The 13,830-nt window shown below is 53.5% G+C and overlaps 1 protein-coding gene across 1 annotated transcript in view; it reads left to right on the top strand.

Moving 5' to 3' along the window:
• Positions 1 to 13,830, top strand: part of RYR1 (ryanodine receptor 1) — a 112,497-nt gene that overhangs the window by 6,103 nt on the left and 92,564 nt on the right. The window contains 12 exon segments of the mRNA XM_049622333.1: positions 110 to 274; positions 2,212 to 2,333; positions 2,842 to 3,037; positions 7,329 to 7,464; positions 7,547 to 7,642; positions 7,726 to 7,844; positions 8,748 to 8,881; positions 9,395 to 9,636; positions 10,188 to 10,380; positions 11,604 to 11,820; positions 13,407 to 13,511; positions 13,726 to 13,830. The exon segment at positions 13,726 to 13,830 is cut by the window's right edge and continues 49 nt beyond it. Coding sequence (XP_049478290.1) covers positions 110 to 274; positions 2,212 to 2,333; positions 2,842 to 3,037; positions 7,329 to 7,464; positions 7,547 to 7,642; positions 7,726 to 7,844; positions 8,748 to 8,881; positions 9,395 to 9,636; positions 10,188 to 10,380; positions 11,604 to 11,820; positions 13,407 to 13,511; positions 13,726 to 13,830 — 1,830 coding nt within the window.

The following is a 13,830-nucleotide window of genomic DNA, read 5'->3' as shown; positions in this document are numbered from 1 at the left end:
GCCCTCCCTCACTTGGGGCCCCAAATCCGGCCCCAGCCTCCATTCTGCAGTCTCTCCCCGATTAAATGCTCAGGCAGAGGAGGCTGACCTCTGTCCCCTGCCCCTGCAGGAGAAGCTGGATACGGCCCCCAAGCGGGATGTGGACGGCATGGGTCCCCCTGAGATCAAGTATGGGGAGTCACTGTGCTTCGTGCAGCACGTGGCCTCAGGCCTGTGGCTCACCTATGCGGCCCCGGACCCCAAGGCCCTGAGGCTTGGCGTGCTCAAGAAGAAGGTGGGTGCCTGGCGAGGGGAAGGGGCGGGGGTGCTGGCAGGGGCAGGAAGGAAGGAGACCGAGGGGTGATCATGCTTGAGCCTCCGGGAGTTTGAGGGTAGGACTGAGAGAAAGATGGGGACTCAAAGACAAACTGAGACTGAGAGAGGAAAAAGAAAGAGGGATAGATATACAGGGGGGAGAGAGAGAGGGAGAGGAAAAATGGGGTGGAAAGAATGAATAGAGTGAGGGAGAAGGAGAGAGAAAAGGGAGAGAGAGGGAGAGGGAGAAAGGGAGAAGGACAGGGAAAGAGAGAGAGGGAGAGAGAAACATAGAGACAGAGAAAAGCAGAGACAAAAAGACATGGAGACAGAAAAACAGAGAAAGATAGAGACAGAGAAGCAGAGATGGAAAAGACAAAAAGAGACAAAGACAGTGACAAACAGACCTAGAATAACATTCGGCAAATTATGGAGTGTCCCAGTTGTTCTAGATGTGTGTGTGGAAAAATAGATGAGATATACAGACCTGTGTCCTGCCCTCCCAGACTCAGACATGGTAAATAAACCACCTGTAATGAAGTACATAGCATTCCAGCTGCAGAGTGGAAAAGCTACTCTGGGCAGAGGGCATGGCATGTGCAAAGGCCCTGAGGTTGGAATGAGGTTGATTTGTTGCAATAACAGAAAGAAGATCCAGTTTGGCTGGAGCGCAGTGATTGAGGGACAAGTCTTGGAAGATAAGGATAGAGAGGAGATGGGAGCAGATCATGTGGGGCCTTGTGGGCCATGGGGAGGGTCCCACCTTTTACTCCTAGTGAGATGGAACCCCAGTAGAGTTTTGAGCAGGCCAGGGAGGTGACCTAACTCAGGTTCCTTAGCTGCTCGTGGGAATAGATGAGTTTGGGGTGAGGCCCAGAGTTGGAATAGGGAGCCCAGGGAGGCGACTGCTGCCATGGTCAGGTGGGAGAAAACAGTGGACAGGACCAGGGTGGGGAAGGTGGCAGATTATGTTTGTAGCTTGAGGGCGGAGCCAACAGGATTTCCTGACAGACTGGATCTCGAGGTGAGAGGGGCAGGGGTCGAGGATGATGCCATGATTTTTGCCCTGAGCCACTGGAAGGATGGAAATGCCATTAACTGAGTCGGGGACAGCCAAGTGTCAGCAGCTCAGGATGACAGGGATCCAATGTGTAGAACAGAGCCCCTCGATAAAGAGTGAATGAGTGGGAAGACTAGGGAGATGCTCCTTTCAAAAAAAAAACGAAGCTTGTAGTTGGATACCTGAGCAGAGGATATAGAAATGGGCCTGGTCCGAGGCGGGTAGTAGGAGCCGTCAGCGGTGGGTGGTGTTTACAGCCACAGGACTGGACGAGGCGCTGGGAGGTCAGCTCAGGAGAAAGCTGGAAGATGGTCTCATCTTACAGAGAGGCTTTCAGGCATTCAGCCTGGGACATGTTAAGTGAGGGTGTCATTACACCTTTCTGGTGGGAGGGTGTTAAGTCAGCAGTAGATACAGGTGGAAAGGGTCTGGCCTGGAGACAGACAGATAGACAGGACAGTCAGAGAGGGAGACACAAACACAGAATCAAAGGCGGATAGAGACAGAAGGCAGAGAGAGATGGAGATACAGACAGTGGGAAAGACAGGGAGAAAGAGACAAAGCATGGGGTAGCGATGTGAGACGTAGGGAGAGAGACAAAGACAGAAACAAAGAGGGGCAGGGAGATGGAGCCAGAGGCAGAGGGGAGACGGGGGGGGGGGGGGGGGCGGGGGGGAACAGAGAATAAGAGTCAGATGAAGAGGGATAGAAGGGGGTGTCTGGCAGAGAGATTCAGTGGAGGATGGGGGCAGCTTTGGGGCTAGAATCTGGATGGCGATCTGGGGGCAGATGATCCGTCCTTGGTGCTGGGCCCACTCCTGACCTCTCTGCCCGCCCCCCCCCCCCGCCGCTGCCAGGCCATGCTGCACCAGGAAGGCCATATGGACGACGCCTTGTCACTGACTCGCTGCCAGCAGGAGGAGTCCCAGGCTGCCCGCATGATTTACAGCACCGCTGGCCTGTACAACCAGTTTGTCAAGTGAGCCACTCTTGGTGGCAGAGCCACTCTGCCCCCCCCCGCCCCCTGCGGGGCCACTCCTTGACCCCCAGGCTCCCCGTGGTCATACACCTGACCCCTCTAATCCCACCTCTGACTTCCACACCCCTAACATACACAGGATCCCTAACCTCTAAACCTCTGACTTCTGTACACTTGACCCCTAATCTGACCTTGACAACCATGATTTTGACTTCACATCCCTGATCACCCCTGACACCCAGATCCTTGATCCTGGACCTCCCCAGTCCTGACACCTGCTTCCACCCACCTCCCTGTGCTTACACAGGAGTGAGTCCCAGTCCTAGCTCTGTCGCTGGCCACTGTGTGGCCTCAGGCCAATGTCTGTCTGTCTCCGAGTCTCAGTCTCCCCCTCTGTAGAATAGGTGTGTCTGTAAGAGTCCTTTGGGGGCAGGGGGTAGGACTCGCGAGCGCCTCAATGATAGTCAGCGCTCGGGGCTCCTGGCTGACAGGTGCGCCGTCCCCACAGGGGCCTGGACAGCTTCAGCGGGAAGCCGCGGGGCTCGGGGCCGCCAGCTGGCACAGCGCTGCCCATCGAGGGTGTCATCCTGAGCCTGCAGGACCTCATCGGCTACTTCGAGCCGCCCTCCGAGGAGCTGCAGCACGAGGAGAAGCAGAGCAAGCTGCGCAGCCTGCGCAACCGCCAGAGCCTCTTCCAGGAGGAGGTGGGGCCGTGGCGAGGGCGGGGCGGGGCCTGTGGACGCGGGGGCGGAGCCTGAGGGAGGGGTGGGGCCGCAGCGAGGTTGGGGCGGGGCGGGGCTGCGGGGCGGAGCCTGAGGGACCTGAAGGCGTCTGAAGTGGTTTCAGAGCCGGCGGGGCCTGTATAAACGGGGCGGGGCCGCAGGCCTTCGGGGAACAAGTGAGGGGGCGGGCCTTAAGGAGAATTTGGGGTGGTGGGCGGGGCCTTGAGGGAAAGGCAGGGCGTTTGTCAGATCAGGGGCGGTGCGGGTGGGAGCGAGTTGCGACCGGAGCGAAGGAGGTGGGGCAGGCCTGTTCCCTTACTCCGGAGTGGGGCGGGGCCTAAGCGCAGGTCTGTGCCGAGGCGAAGCCTGTAGAAGCGGCCAGGCCTGGGAAGAAGTCTGAGGATGACGCTGCGGGACTCGGGAGTGGGGGGGGGGGGGGGGGGAACGGTGTCTGTGGGGGCTCGGCCCGCAGTTGGGAGGACTGAACCAAAGTGGGGTATGGGAGGAGGGGCAGGGCCAGAGGTGGGTTTTGGGGCGTCAGGGAGGGTCCTCTGCTGGAGTCAGGAGCTGGGGGGGTCCGTGTGTTCTGAGAGCAAGAAGGGAAGAGATGTGGAGCGGGCTCCGCCCAACAGGGGGTCAGAGTGAGGGGGACCGCACGGGGTGGGAGGAGGGGACTGGACAAAGGCCCCGAGGTCTGATGTCCCCACCGGGTGATAGGGGAGCATGTTCGTTTAAAGGCTAACAACTGACCCTCCTCCTCTCCAGGGACTCCCCAATCTGATCCAAAAGTGATAATAGTAACAACAACGAAACTTATTTGTGGAGTGGAATTAGTATAGGCCAAACGTTTAGAACCGTGCCAGCACGTAGCAGATGATATATAGGTGTTAGTGGTTATTATTACTTTGAATTTGGCCTTTATTGTGTGCTAAGGGTGCTATATACATGACATCCTCCTGATAACCCCATGGGGGTTGTAATTCCCATATTACAGATGGATCACAGAAGCTCAGAGAGATTAAATAACAGCCATCTATCTCCCCAACAAATATGCCAAGGGGTACAGCTGTCAGCAAAACAGACAAAAATCTCTGTCTTTATGGAACTGACATGTGGGGAGGATAGATGATGATCAATAAAATAAGAAAATTACATGGTATATAAGATGATAAGTACTGAGAAAAAATAAAGGAGGGAAGTAGCAGGGAATGCTGGGGTTGTTGCAATTTAAAATAGAGTGGTCTTGGGGCGCCTGGGTGGCTCAGTTGGTTAAGCATCCAACTATTCGTCTTGGCTCAGGTCATGATCTCACAGTTTGTGGGTTTGAGCCCCACCTCAGACTCCGTGCTGACAGTGCAGAGCCTGCTTGAGATTCTCTCTCTCCTTCTCTCTCTGCCCCTCCCCTGCTCGCTCTCTCTGTCCTGCTGTCAAAAATAAATAAACTTAAAAAAATTTTTTTTAAATCCTTAAAACAGAGTGATCAGTGGGCGCCTGGGTGGCTCAGTCGGTTGAGTGTCCAAACTCTTGATTTCCGCTCAGGTCACGATCTCAGGATCGTGGGATTGAGCCTAGCACTGAGCACCAAGTGTGGAGTCTGCTTGGGATTCTCGCTCTCCTTCTTTCTCTGCCCCTCCCCTGCTCACGCGTGCTCTCTCAAAATAAATAAATAAACTTAAAAGAAAAATAAAACAGGGGCACCTGGATGGCTCAGTGGGTTGAGCGCCTGACTCTTGGTTTCAGTTCAGGTCACGATCTCACGATTTCGTGGGTTCGAGTCCTGCGTCCAGCTCTTCACTGCCAGGGCAGAGCCTGCTTGGGATTCTCTGTCTCTTTCTCTCTGTGTCTCCCCCACTTGCACTGTCACTGTCTCTCTCAGAATAAATAAACTTTAAAAATAAATAAAAAATAAATAAAATAGACTGGTCAGGGAGGGGACCTGAGTGAAGATAGGCAGCCACATGTACACCTGGGGGAGGGACAGAGAGGAGACAAAGGGGAGAGCAGTGCACAGGGAGTGTGCTTGGCAGGTTCTAGAACCATGAGGAGGCCAGGGCGACTTGGGACAGGGTGAGCTAGGGGCAGAGTGGGAGGAGATGAGGGCAGAGAGGTGACGAAGGCCAGGCTCTGGGTGAGGACTTTCACTTTGGGAGCCACAAGAGGGATAGGTTCCCTAAAATCACGACTAGTTAGTGACTCAGCCACTCTGTGTGACTCCAACCGCCCTCTACCCCCGTGTGCTGCCTCTCTTACTAGTGATAGGGGCCCCCAGCATAAAGACACAGTGATTGTCACAGTAGCGCTATACGTAATGGCCAAAAGCTAGAAACAGCCCAAATGTCCACCACCAGCATGGATCCGCAAATGTCGCGTGTTCACACACACAGCGGATATGGATACTACTCCACCACGAGAATGAAGGGACTACAGCCACGTGAAACGGTGTTCTTGAACTTAAAACATAACACCCAGCAAAAGACTCCATGTCCAGAAGAATACTTATTGTGTATGCCAAGTTCAAAAAGAGGCAAAACTCAATTAGACTGTTCACTGACGCATACATAGGCGGTAAAAATAGAAAAGCAAGGAGAGGATTTCTACAAAAGCCAGGACAGCGGTTATTCCTCGCAGAGAGGTTTGTGTGGTCAGGAGGGGCATCCAGGCGACTTCTGCGTGGCTGGCGGTGGTCTCTTTCCGGGCTTGGGTCACGGTTGCACAGGTGTTCTTTGTATCTGTTGAGCCATACACGTTTGATCTTTGGTGTGCACAGATCTGCCTTTGCAAATTTGCCTACTTGCTAAAATCTATTTGTGACCCTCACATCAATACTTGCAACATCTTCGTGGTCACGCGTGAACATGTGCGGAGTGGCAAAAAATTTGTGTCGGTGGCCCTCATGTTCCCGGCTGAGGCTGAACAGGGTGATGCTGCGCCTTCTTGTTTCAGCACTCGGCCTGTAAACAGGTGTCCTTTTCATGGTATATTTAGTGCCACATTTTCCACACGCTGGTGTTTTTTTGTTGAGTTCGCTGTTTAAAGTGGCCCCCGAGTGTAGCGCTAACGTGCTGTCTAGTGCTCTCGAGGGCAAGAGGCTGTGGTGGGCCTTATGGAGAAAATAAGGGGGGGATATGCTTCATTTAGGAGGAGTTAGAGTGCTGTTGGCCGTGAATTTAATGTTAATGCATCGACAATATATATTAAATCAGTGTCTTTAAACGGACACACATATGTGCCAAGATTATGTTGACGAAAACGTGACTCAGAGCAACTCCCCGTGTTTTCCCCGGGAGAGGTGAGTGGTTCAGGATTTGCTAACTCCGTGTTCACGGTGACTTTATAGAACCTAACTACCGCGAATAACAAGGGCTGACTGTATGTATTATTGTATGTGCTTTTCTGTATGCCTTTTATAATTCACAATAAGAGAAGACAAAGTTTAAAATGTAAAATGCAGGGGCGCCTGGGTGGCGCAGTCGGTTAAGCGTCCGACTTCAGCCAGGTCACGATCTTGCGGTCCGTGAGTTCGAGCCCCGCGTCAGGCTCTGGGCTGATGGCTCGGAGCCTGGAGCCTGTTTCCGATTCTGTGTCTCCCTCTCTCTCTGCCCCTCCCCCGTTCATGCTCTGTCTCTCTCTGTCCCAAAAATAAATAAAAAACGTTGAAAAAAAATTTAAAAAAAAAATGTAAAATGCAAAAAAAAAAAAAAAATCTCTCGGGTGGTTGGCGCGGAGAGTAAACTGAGCCAGTTAGGACCCAGAGTGGGATGCTTGGAAGTGGATAGGCTGGAAAGAAAACTTCGGGAAGGAAAAGCACAGTCAGTCCTGATGGTCTTTTTTTTTAATGTTTATTTTAATTTTGAGAGAGAGAGAGCACAAGCAAGGGAGGGGCAGAGAGAGAGGGAGACACAGAATCCGAAGCAGGCTCCAGGCTCTGAGCTGTCAGCACAGAGCCCGACGCGGGGCTTGAACCCACGAACCATGGGATCGTGACCTGAACCAAAGTTGGACGCCTAATTGACTGAGCCACCCAGGGGCCGCAGTCCTGATGTTAATAAGGACGTGTTATGTTGGGAACCGAGGCAGAGAGGACAAGGACGGATGTGGGGACCTGAGGAGGAGAGGAGGGTGATGGGAGTGAACGGGAACGTGGAGCTAACGTTGTTGGATCTGGGAACATAGTTGCTGGTTGTTGAAGTTGAATGAATTAGCAAATCCAAGAAGGGCAAGGAAGAGAGGGCCTGGGACTCCCATGGTGACCCGCCCCTTTTCCCCACCCTAGGGGATGCTCTCCCTGGTCCTGAACTGCATTGACCGCCTAAATGTCTACACCACGGCTGCCCACTTTGCCGAATTTGCAGGGGAGGAGGCAGCCGAGTCCTGGAAAGAGATTGTGAACCTGCTCTATGAACTCCTGGGTAAGGGGCCCGGTTCTGGCTTCCCCTAGAGCACCCCAGCTCCTCAGTGCCATGGGGTCTGACGCCTCTTTGCCACCCTCAGCCTCTCTGATCCGTGGCAATCGTACCAACTGTGCCCTCTTCTCCACCAACCTGGACTGGCTGGTCAGCAAGCTCGATCGGCTGGAGGCCTCCTCTGGTAGGAGAACCCAGGGGGAGGGGACAGGGGCTGGCACAGGGGAGGGCCGCAGTCACTCGCCTACCATTCTGCCACCTGCACAGGGATCCTGGAGGTGCTGTACTGTGTCCTGATTGAGAGTCCTGAGGTCCTGAATATCATCCAGGAGAACCACATCAAGTCTATCATCTCCCTCCTGGACAAGCACGGGAGGAACCACAAGGTTGGCCCCTCGCCCTGACCTCTCATCCCCTGAACTCTGAACCCTGACCTTTTCCCAGGGCCCCGGAATTCTCCACCTCCCTCACTCCCTTTCTCCTCCCCATCTTGTCTCTTACCTGGACTCCACTCCCACATGCTTCCATCTCAACACAAGGGTCTTAAACTTACAGTTCTTAAATGGATTCTGGGCCACAGATGTGCTTCATTAGATCTCTGCAACATTTTTATTTTTCAATTTCTGATTTTGTAGTCTTTAGGTGGGCTGCATATACGCCCTCCAGCTCGCCACAGGTCCTACCCGTTTCTGAGAGAGACAGGGAGACAGAGTGTGAGTGGGGGCGGGGCAGAGAGAGAGAGAGGGAGACGCAGACACAGGATCGAAGCAGGCTCCAGGCTCCGAGCTGTCAACACAGAGCCCAACGCGGGGCTCGAACTCACAGAACGCGAAATCATGACTTGAGCCGAAGTCGGACCCTCAACCGACTGAGCCACCCAGGCACCCCGCCCCGCTGAACAATTTCTAACCACCTCACACATGTACATTATCCACCTGGCACCCGAAGACACACGTGTGCAGCCCCTGCTGATCTAAAATCTCCTCCTGACCCTCCTGCTCTCACTAACCAACCTTTTCCCTCCTCCCTCTGACTCCTCACCTCCTACTCCAGTCCCTCCTTCCTTAACACTGCTGACGTCTTACCCCAGATCCTGCGGCCCCCGGCCTGACCTTTCTCTTTGACCCTTGACCTTCCTCTGTGAGCCCTGACCTCGCACTTCCACCACCTCCTTGCCCGTCAAAATCTCCACCTCTTGTCCTGGCACATTATCCTTAACTTCTGACTTTCCACCCCGGATTTCCCCGCCCTGGTGCTCTCACAACCTGACCTCTGACCTCGACCTCCAGGTGCTCGATGTGCTGTGTTCCCTCTGTGTGTGCAATGGCGTGGCCGTGCGCTCCAACCAAGATCTCATTACCGAGAACTTGCTCCCTGGCCGTGAGCTTCTGCTGCAGACAAGCCTCATCAACTATGTCACCAGGTCTGGCCCGTAACCCCTGACCCCAGCCTGACCTCACCCTGACCCCAGACCTCTTAACCCTTTCCCAGATCAGAGACTCCACACCCAGGTGGATGTCCCTTCCTCGGTCTCCCACCCCAAGACTTAACACCTGGTCCTCACAGATGTCCTCTCTTGCCCCAGCTCACCCCCGGCCCCCCCTCCTCTTGTCCTCTCTCCCTCTTCCATTTCTGCCTCTGTCTGTTCCTCTCTCTTTCTCTGTCTTTTTCTGCATTTGCTCTTTTTGCTATCTATCTCCCTCTGTATCTGTCTCTATTTCTCCTCCATTTCGTTTTCTCTGTCTCTCACCCATCTCTCTCTATTTTTTGAGGTCTCTGTCTCTGCTTTCTCTCTCTCTGTCTCCATGTCTCTGCCTTCTGTTTTTCCTGTGTGTATCTCTCCTTCTCTTCTCCCTTCCCCCCCCCAACCCTGCAACAACCTGGCTTTGCTCCCCACCTCTCCCTCACCCCCTCTCCTGTCCCATCTTCCCTGCAGCATCCGCCCCAACATCTTTGTGGGCCGAGCAGAGGGCTCCACACAGTACGGCAAATGGTACTTTGAGGTGATGGTGGACGAGGTGGCTCCGTTCCTGACAGCTCAGGCCACCCACCTGCGGGTGGGCTGGGCCCTCACTGAGGGCTACAGCCCTTACCCCGGTGGCGGCGAGGGCTGGGGCGGCAACGGGGTCGGTGATGACCTCTATTCCTACGGATTTGATGGGCTGCACCTCTGGACAGGTACCTGACCCTTCCGGGGGCCCTCATCCCCGATCATTGGCCCCAGAGCTTCTCAGACTCTCACCATACACCTTAGGCTTCTTGGGATCTTGATCCCCACAAGAGGCCAAATTTTGACCTCTGATTCCTAATTTTCCAAGACCCTAACGCTTCCAGAATCTTGCCCCTAACCTGCTTCCTCATAGTCTCCAGAACTCTGACCCCAGGAGATGTATGATCTCTGACCCAAGAGATCCTTGAAAACTGCCCAGATCATTATGACTTCTGACCTTTGACTTCCAGCCCCCAAGGGTTCCAGAATTCTAAATCCAGGGTGACTGTAATCTTTGACTCCACAGCTCTCAAGACCCTAACTTCAGGGGAACCTTGACCTCCTCCCTTATCTCAGAGATCCAGGACCCTTCATGGGAACACTTGACCTTAGGGTTTCCAGGATCCAGATCCCATAAGATTCTCTAATATCTGACTCTTGCCTCTTGAGACCATTAGACTCTGACCAGTGAGGTCTTGAGACCCCTGACTTTTGACTCTTCCCTGTGACCCTGGTGCAGGACACGTGGCACGCCCAGTGACTTCCCCAGGGCAGCACCTCCTGGCCCCTGAGGATGTCGTCAGCTGCTGCCTGGACCTCAGCGTGCCATCCATCTCCTTCCGAATCAATGGCTGTCCTGTGCAGGGCGTCTTTGAGGCCTTCAACCTGGATGGACTCTTCTTCCCTGTTGTCAGTTTCTCGGCTGGTGTCAAGTGAGGACTTGCCTTTGCCCCTTGCCAGGCCCCAGACCTGGGACTGTCCCAAGACACCTTCCCTAGTTACAACATGGCCTACTATAAGGCCAGGAGCCTACCTTCACTGGGCAGCCTACCCTCAGGACTGACTGGTCAGATCCCTACGGGAAGGTCCTAGTGATCTCTACATGGTCCCAAACACTTTAGTGTCCTCCCATTGATCCAGACCCTCCCAAAGACCTCAGCTTCTTCCCAACCCCATATCCTTCCAGCGACTTTCACGTGTCCTCCAAATTGCACAATGACCTTCTAATAACTCTTCCAGTTAATTCCCAAATGATGTTAGACTCTCCCAATGACTCTATGTCATTCCAGTGACCTCCAAATGACTCCAGAATCTGACAGCTCTCTTCCAATGACCCAGACCCTCCCAATGACCCCCCAAATTATCTTGGATTCTCCCAATGATTCCATGCTTTTAACCGCTTTTCAGTGATCCCAGCATCTCCCAGTGATCTTCTAATTACTCCATGATCCCCCAGTGACCATAATTCCTCAATATCCCCAATTATTTCAAAGGTCTCTCAGTAACTCAGTCTTTTCCCAATGATCCCAAGCTCTGTAAAGAGCTTCCCAGTGTCCATTCAGTGGTGATTAGGGTTATCTCATAGTTACACCAGATTTTCCGTGATTTCCGGACGACCTTCTTGGTCTCCCAGAAACCTTCAGTATCCCCAAACGTTCTATTGAGCCAAGGTCTCTTCCAGTGGATCATTCTATGATCTTGCATTAACTCCCAATGAACCCACACTTTCCTTTTTTTTTTTTAATGTTTATTTATTTTTGAGAGAGAGAGAGCACAAGTGGGGAGGGGCATAGAGAGAAAGAGAGAGAGAGAGAGAGAGAGAGGGAGACAGAGTCCAAAGCAGGCTCCAGGCTCTGAGCTGTCAGCACAGAGCCTGACGCAGGGCTCGAACTCACAAGCTGTGAGATCATGACCCAAGCTGAAGTTGGACGTTCAACCGACTGAGCCACCCAGGTGCCCCCTCCTTTTTTGATTTTCCACTGATTCTCGTTGACCTCAGACATTCTCTTTGACCTTAAATGACCTCCATGACTCCATGGCTGCCCGGTGATCTTTCCCAGAACTTTCCACAGATCCCAGGATTGCTCCCTTACCCTCACTGAGCACAGATTCTCCTTGTAATCTGCCTCACCAGTAACCCCACTCTCCCACTCAGGGTACGGTTCCTTCTTGGTGGCCGCCATGGCGAATTCAAGTTCCTCCCTCCACCTGGCTATGCCCCATGCCATGAAGCTGTGCTCCCTCGAGAGCGACTTCATCTGGAGCCCATCAAGGAGTATCGGCGGGAGGGGCCTCGAGGGCCCCACCTGGTGGGACCCAGCCGCTGCCTCTCACACACTGACTTTGTGCCCTGCCCTGTGGACACTGTCCAGGTACTGCCTGCCCTGCAAGGGTTTCCTAGTGAGACAAACTCCCTTAGGAGTCAGGGAGGTGGGGAGCTGATTTGGAAGCTGGGAATCTTGTTGTTTAACAACAGATTGGGAAGCTGAGGCAGAGTGGAGGCAAAGAACTCTCGGAAGACAGAATCCCACCTTCTGGGAGTCCTCACTATAGCCCCCTAAAGAAAGGACAATTATTAAAGTTTTTGGGTTGTTTTTTTTTTTTTTTTAGAGAGAGCATGAGAGCATGTGCACACACACCAGGGAGGGTCAGAGAGAGTCCCGAGCAGGCTCTGTGCCCACAGCATAGAGCCCCATGTGGGGTTCGATCTCACAAACCGTGAGAACCATGACCTGAGCTGAAATCAAGAGTTGGATGCTCACCCGCCTGAGCCAACCAGGCGTCCCAAGAAAAGACTATTATTGCCCCTGATTTACAGTTGAGGAAAGTGAGACCCAGAGGAGTTAAGCAACCTATATAAGCCACACAGCTGATTTGAACCCATGTGCGGATTCCAAAGTTTGAGATCTTTTCCACTAGTCTGTTGGCATCCCTTCCATCTGGGCCTTCCCACTCCTCCTGTCCCAACTTGAACTCCCCACCCCCCCCAAACATGTCCCTATCAGAGGCCACATAAGTTGTGTTCAAGAGCCTGACCACGAGGGTCTGATTTTCTGTGTGTTACCGTACGTATGTGGCTTTACTTCTCTGTGCCTCAGTTTCCTCATCTGTGAGGAAAGGGGATAACAATAGAACCTACCTTGTCTCACAGTTGTGGAGGTCAGATGAATCAATACCTGTGAAGCGCTCAGCACGGTCCTGAGTAAATAGGAAGGACTCAATACAGTTAGTGTTATCAGTAGCAATAGTGATATTATTTCATGGTGAACTAGCCATCCCCTGTAGCCAGGACAGAGCCTGGGCCCCCTTCTGGATGTCTCCCTCCTGCTCCCCCAGCTTCTCAGCCTCATGGGCTGTCCACTTGGCCTCCTGGACATCCCTCCCACCCCCTCTGCTTCCCCCCATGGCCTGCCCTGGTCCGAACGAACCATCATTATCTCTTGTCTGTAGAACACTAACAACATAAATATTTATTATGCACCCACTGTGCACCAGACACTTACATAAACTACGTAAGATTGAGTAGTTATCTGGATTACATCACTGAATCCTTATGAGGTAAGTATTGTTCCGATCCTCATCGTACAAAGAAGGAAAGAGACTCGCCCATTTATTCAGCAACCACTTTCCAAGCATCTCCTCTGAGCCTGGCTGTGGGATGGGCTGGGGAAGTGGTGGAAACTGAGGCAGCCCCAGGCCCTGTCCTCATGGAACAACCAGTCCAAAGGGGGAGAGAGTCCCAATTCCTAGATAATTCCTTAATTCCATGATTCGAAGTCCTTACTCAGCTGGACTGAGTGTCAACCCTGGAGTCAGGTGATGGTGATGAGGAGCAGGGCTCAGAATAGCAGGGAAAATCTGGGGGAACCATCCAGGGCTCATACGTGTCCTTGGGGAGAGGGGTCATGGTGCAGCCTGGAAGGAACACAGGGATCTCATGACCGTTCCCTGCCTCCAGATTGTCCTGCCTCCCCATCTGGAACGCATTCGGGAGAAGCTGGCAGAGAACATCCATGAACTCTGGGCGCTGACTCGCATCGAGCAGGGCTGGACCTATGGCCCGGTGAGGGGCCGCCTGCAGCATGAGGGACTCAGGCTAGACTTGCCGTTGGGGGAGTGAGCAGGGAGGGGCCGGTGGTTGGGGGAAGGGACTTTAGGGCACCAGGGTGTCCTTGGGGTTCTTGTGGCAGAACTAAGGGCAGGAGGTCAGGGGCCACAGTCTGGGAGTGTTGGGGGGAGGGAAGGGACCCTGAAAGTTGACACTGGGGTTTCTCCAGGTTCGGGATGACAATAAGAGGCTGCACCCGTGTCTTGTGGACTTCCACAGCCTACCAGAGCCCGAGAGGAATTACAACCTGCAGATGTCGGGGGAGACGCTCAAG

The sequence above is a fragment of the Panthera uncia genome (assembly GCF_023721935.1).
Source record: "Panthera uncia isolate 11264 chromosome E2 unlocalized genomic scaffold, Puncia_PCG_1.0 HiC_scaffold_19, whole genome shotgun sequence".
Lineage (NCBI taxonomy): Eukaryota > Metazoa > Chordata > Mammalia > Carnivora > Felidae > Panthera > Panthera uncia.
The sequence above is the reverse complement of the archived record's forward strand: the minus strand, read 5'-3'. Positions and strand labels throughout refer to the sequence as shown.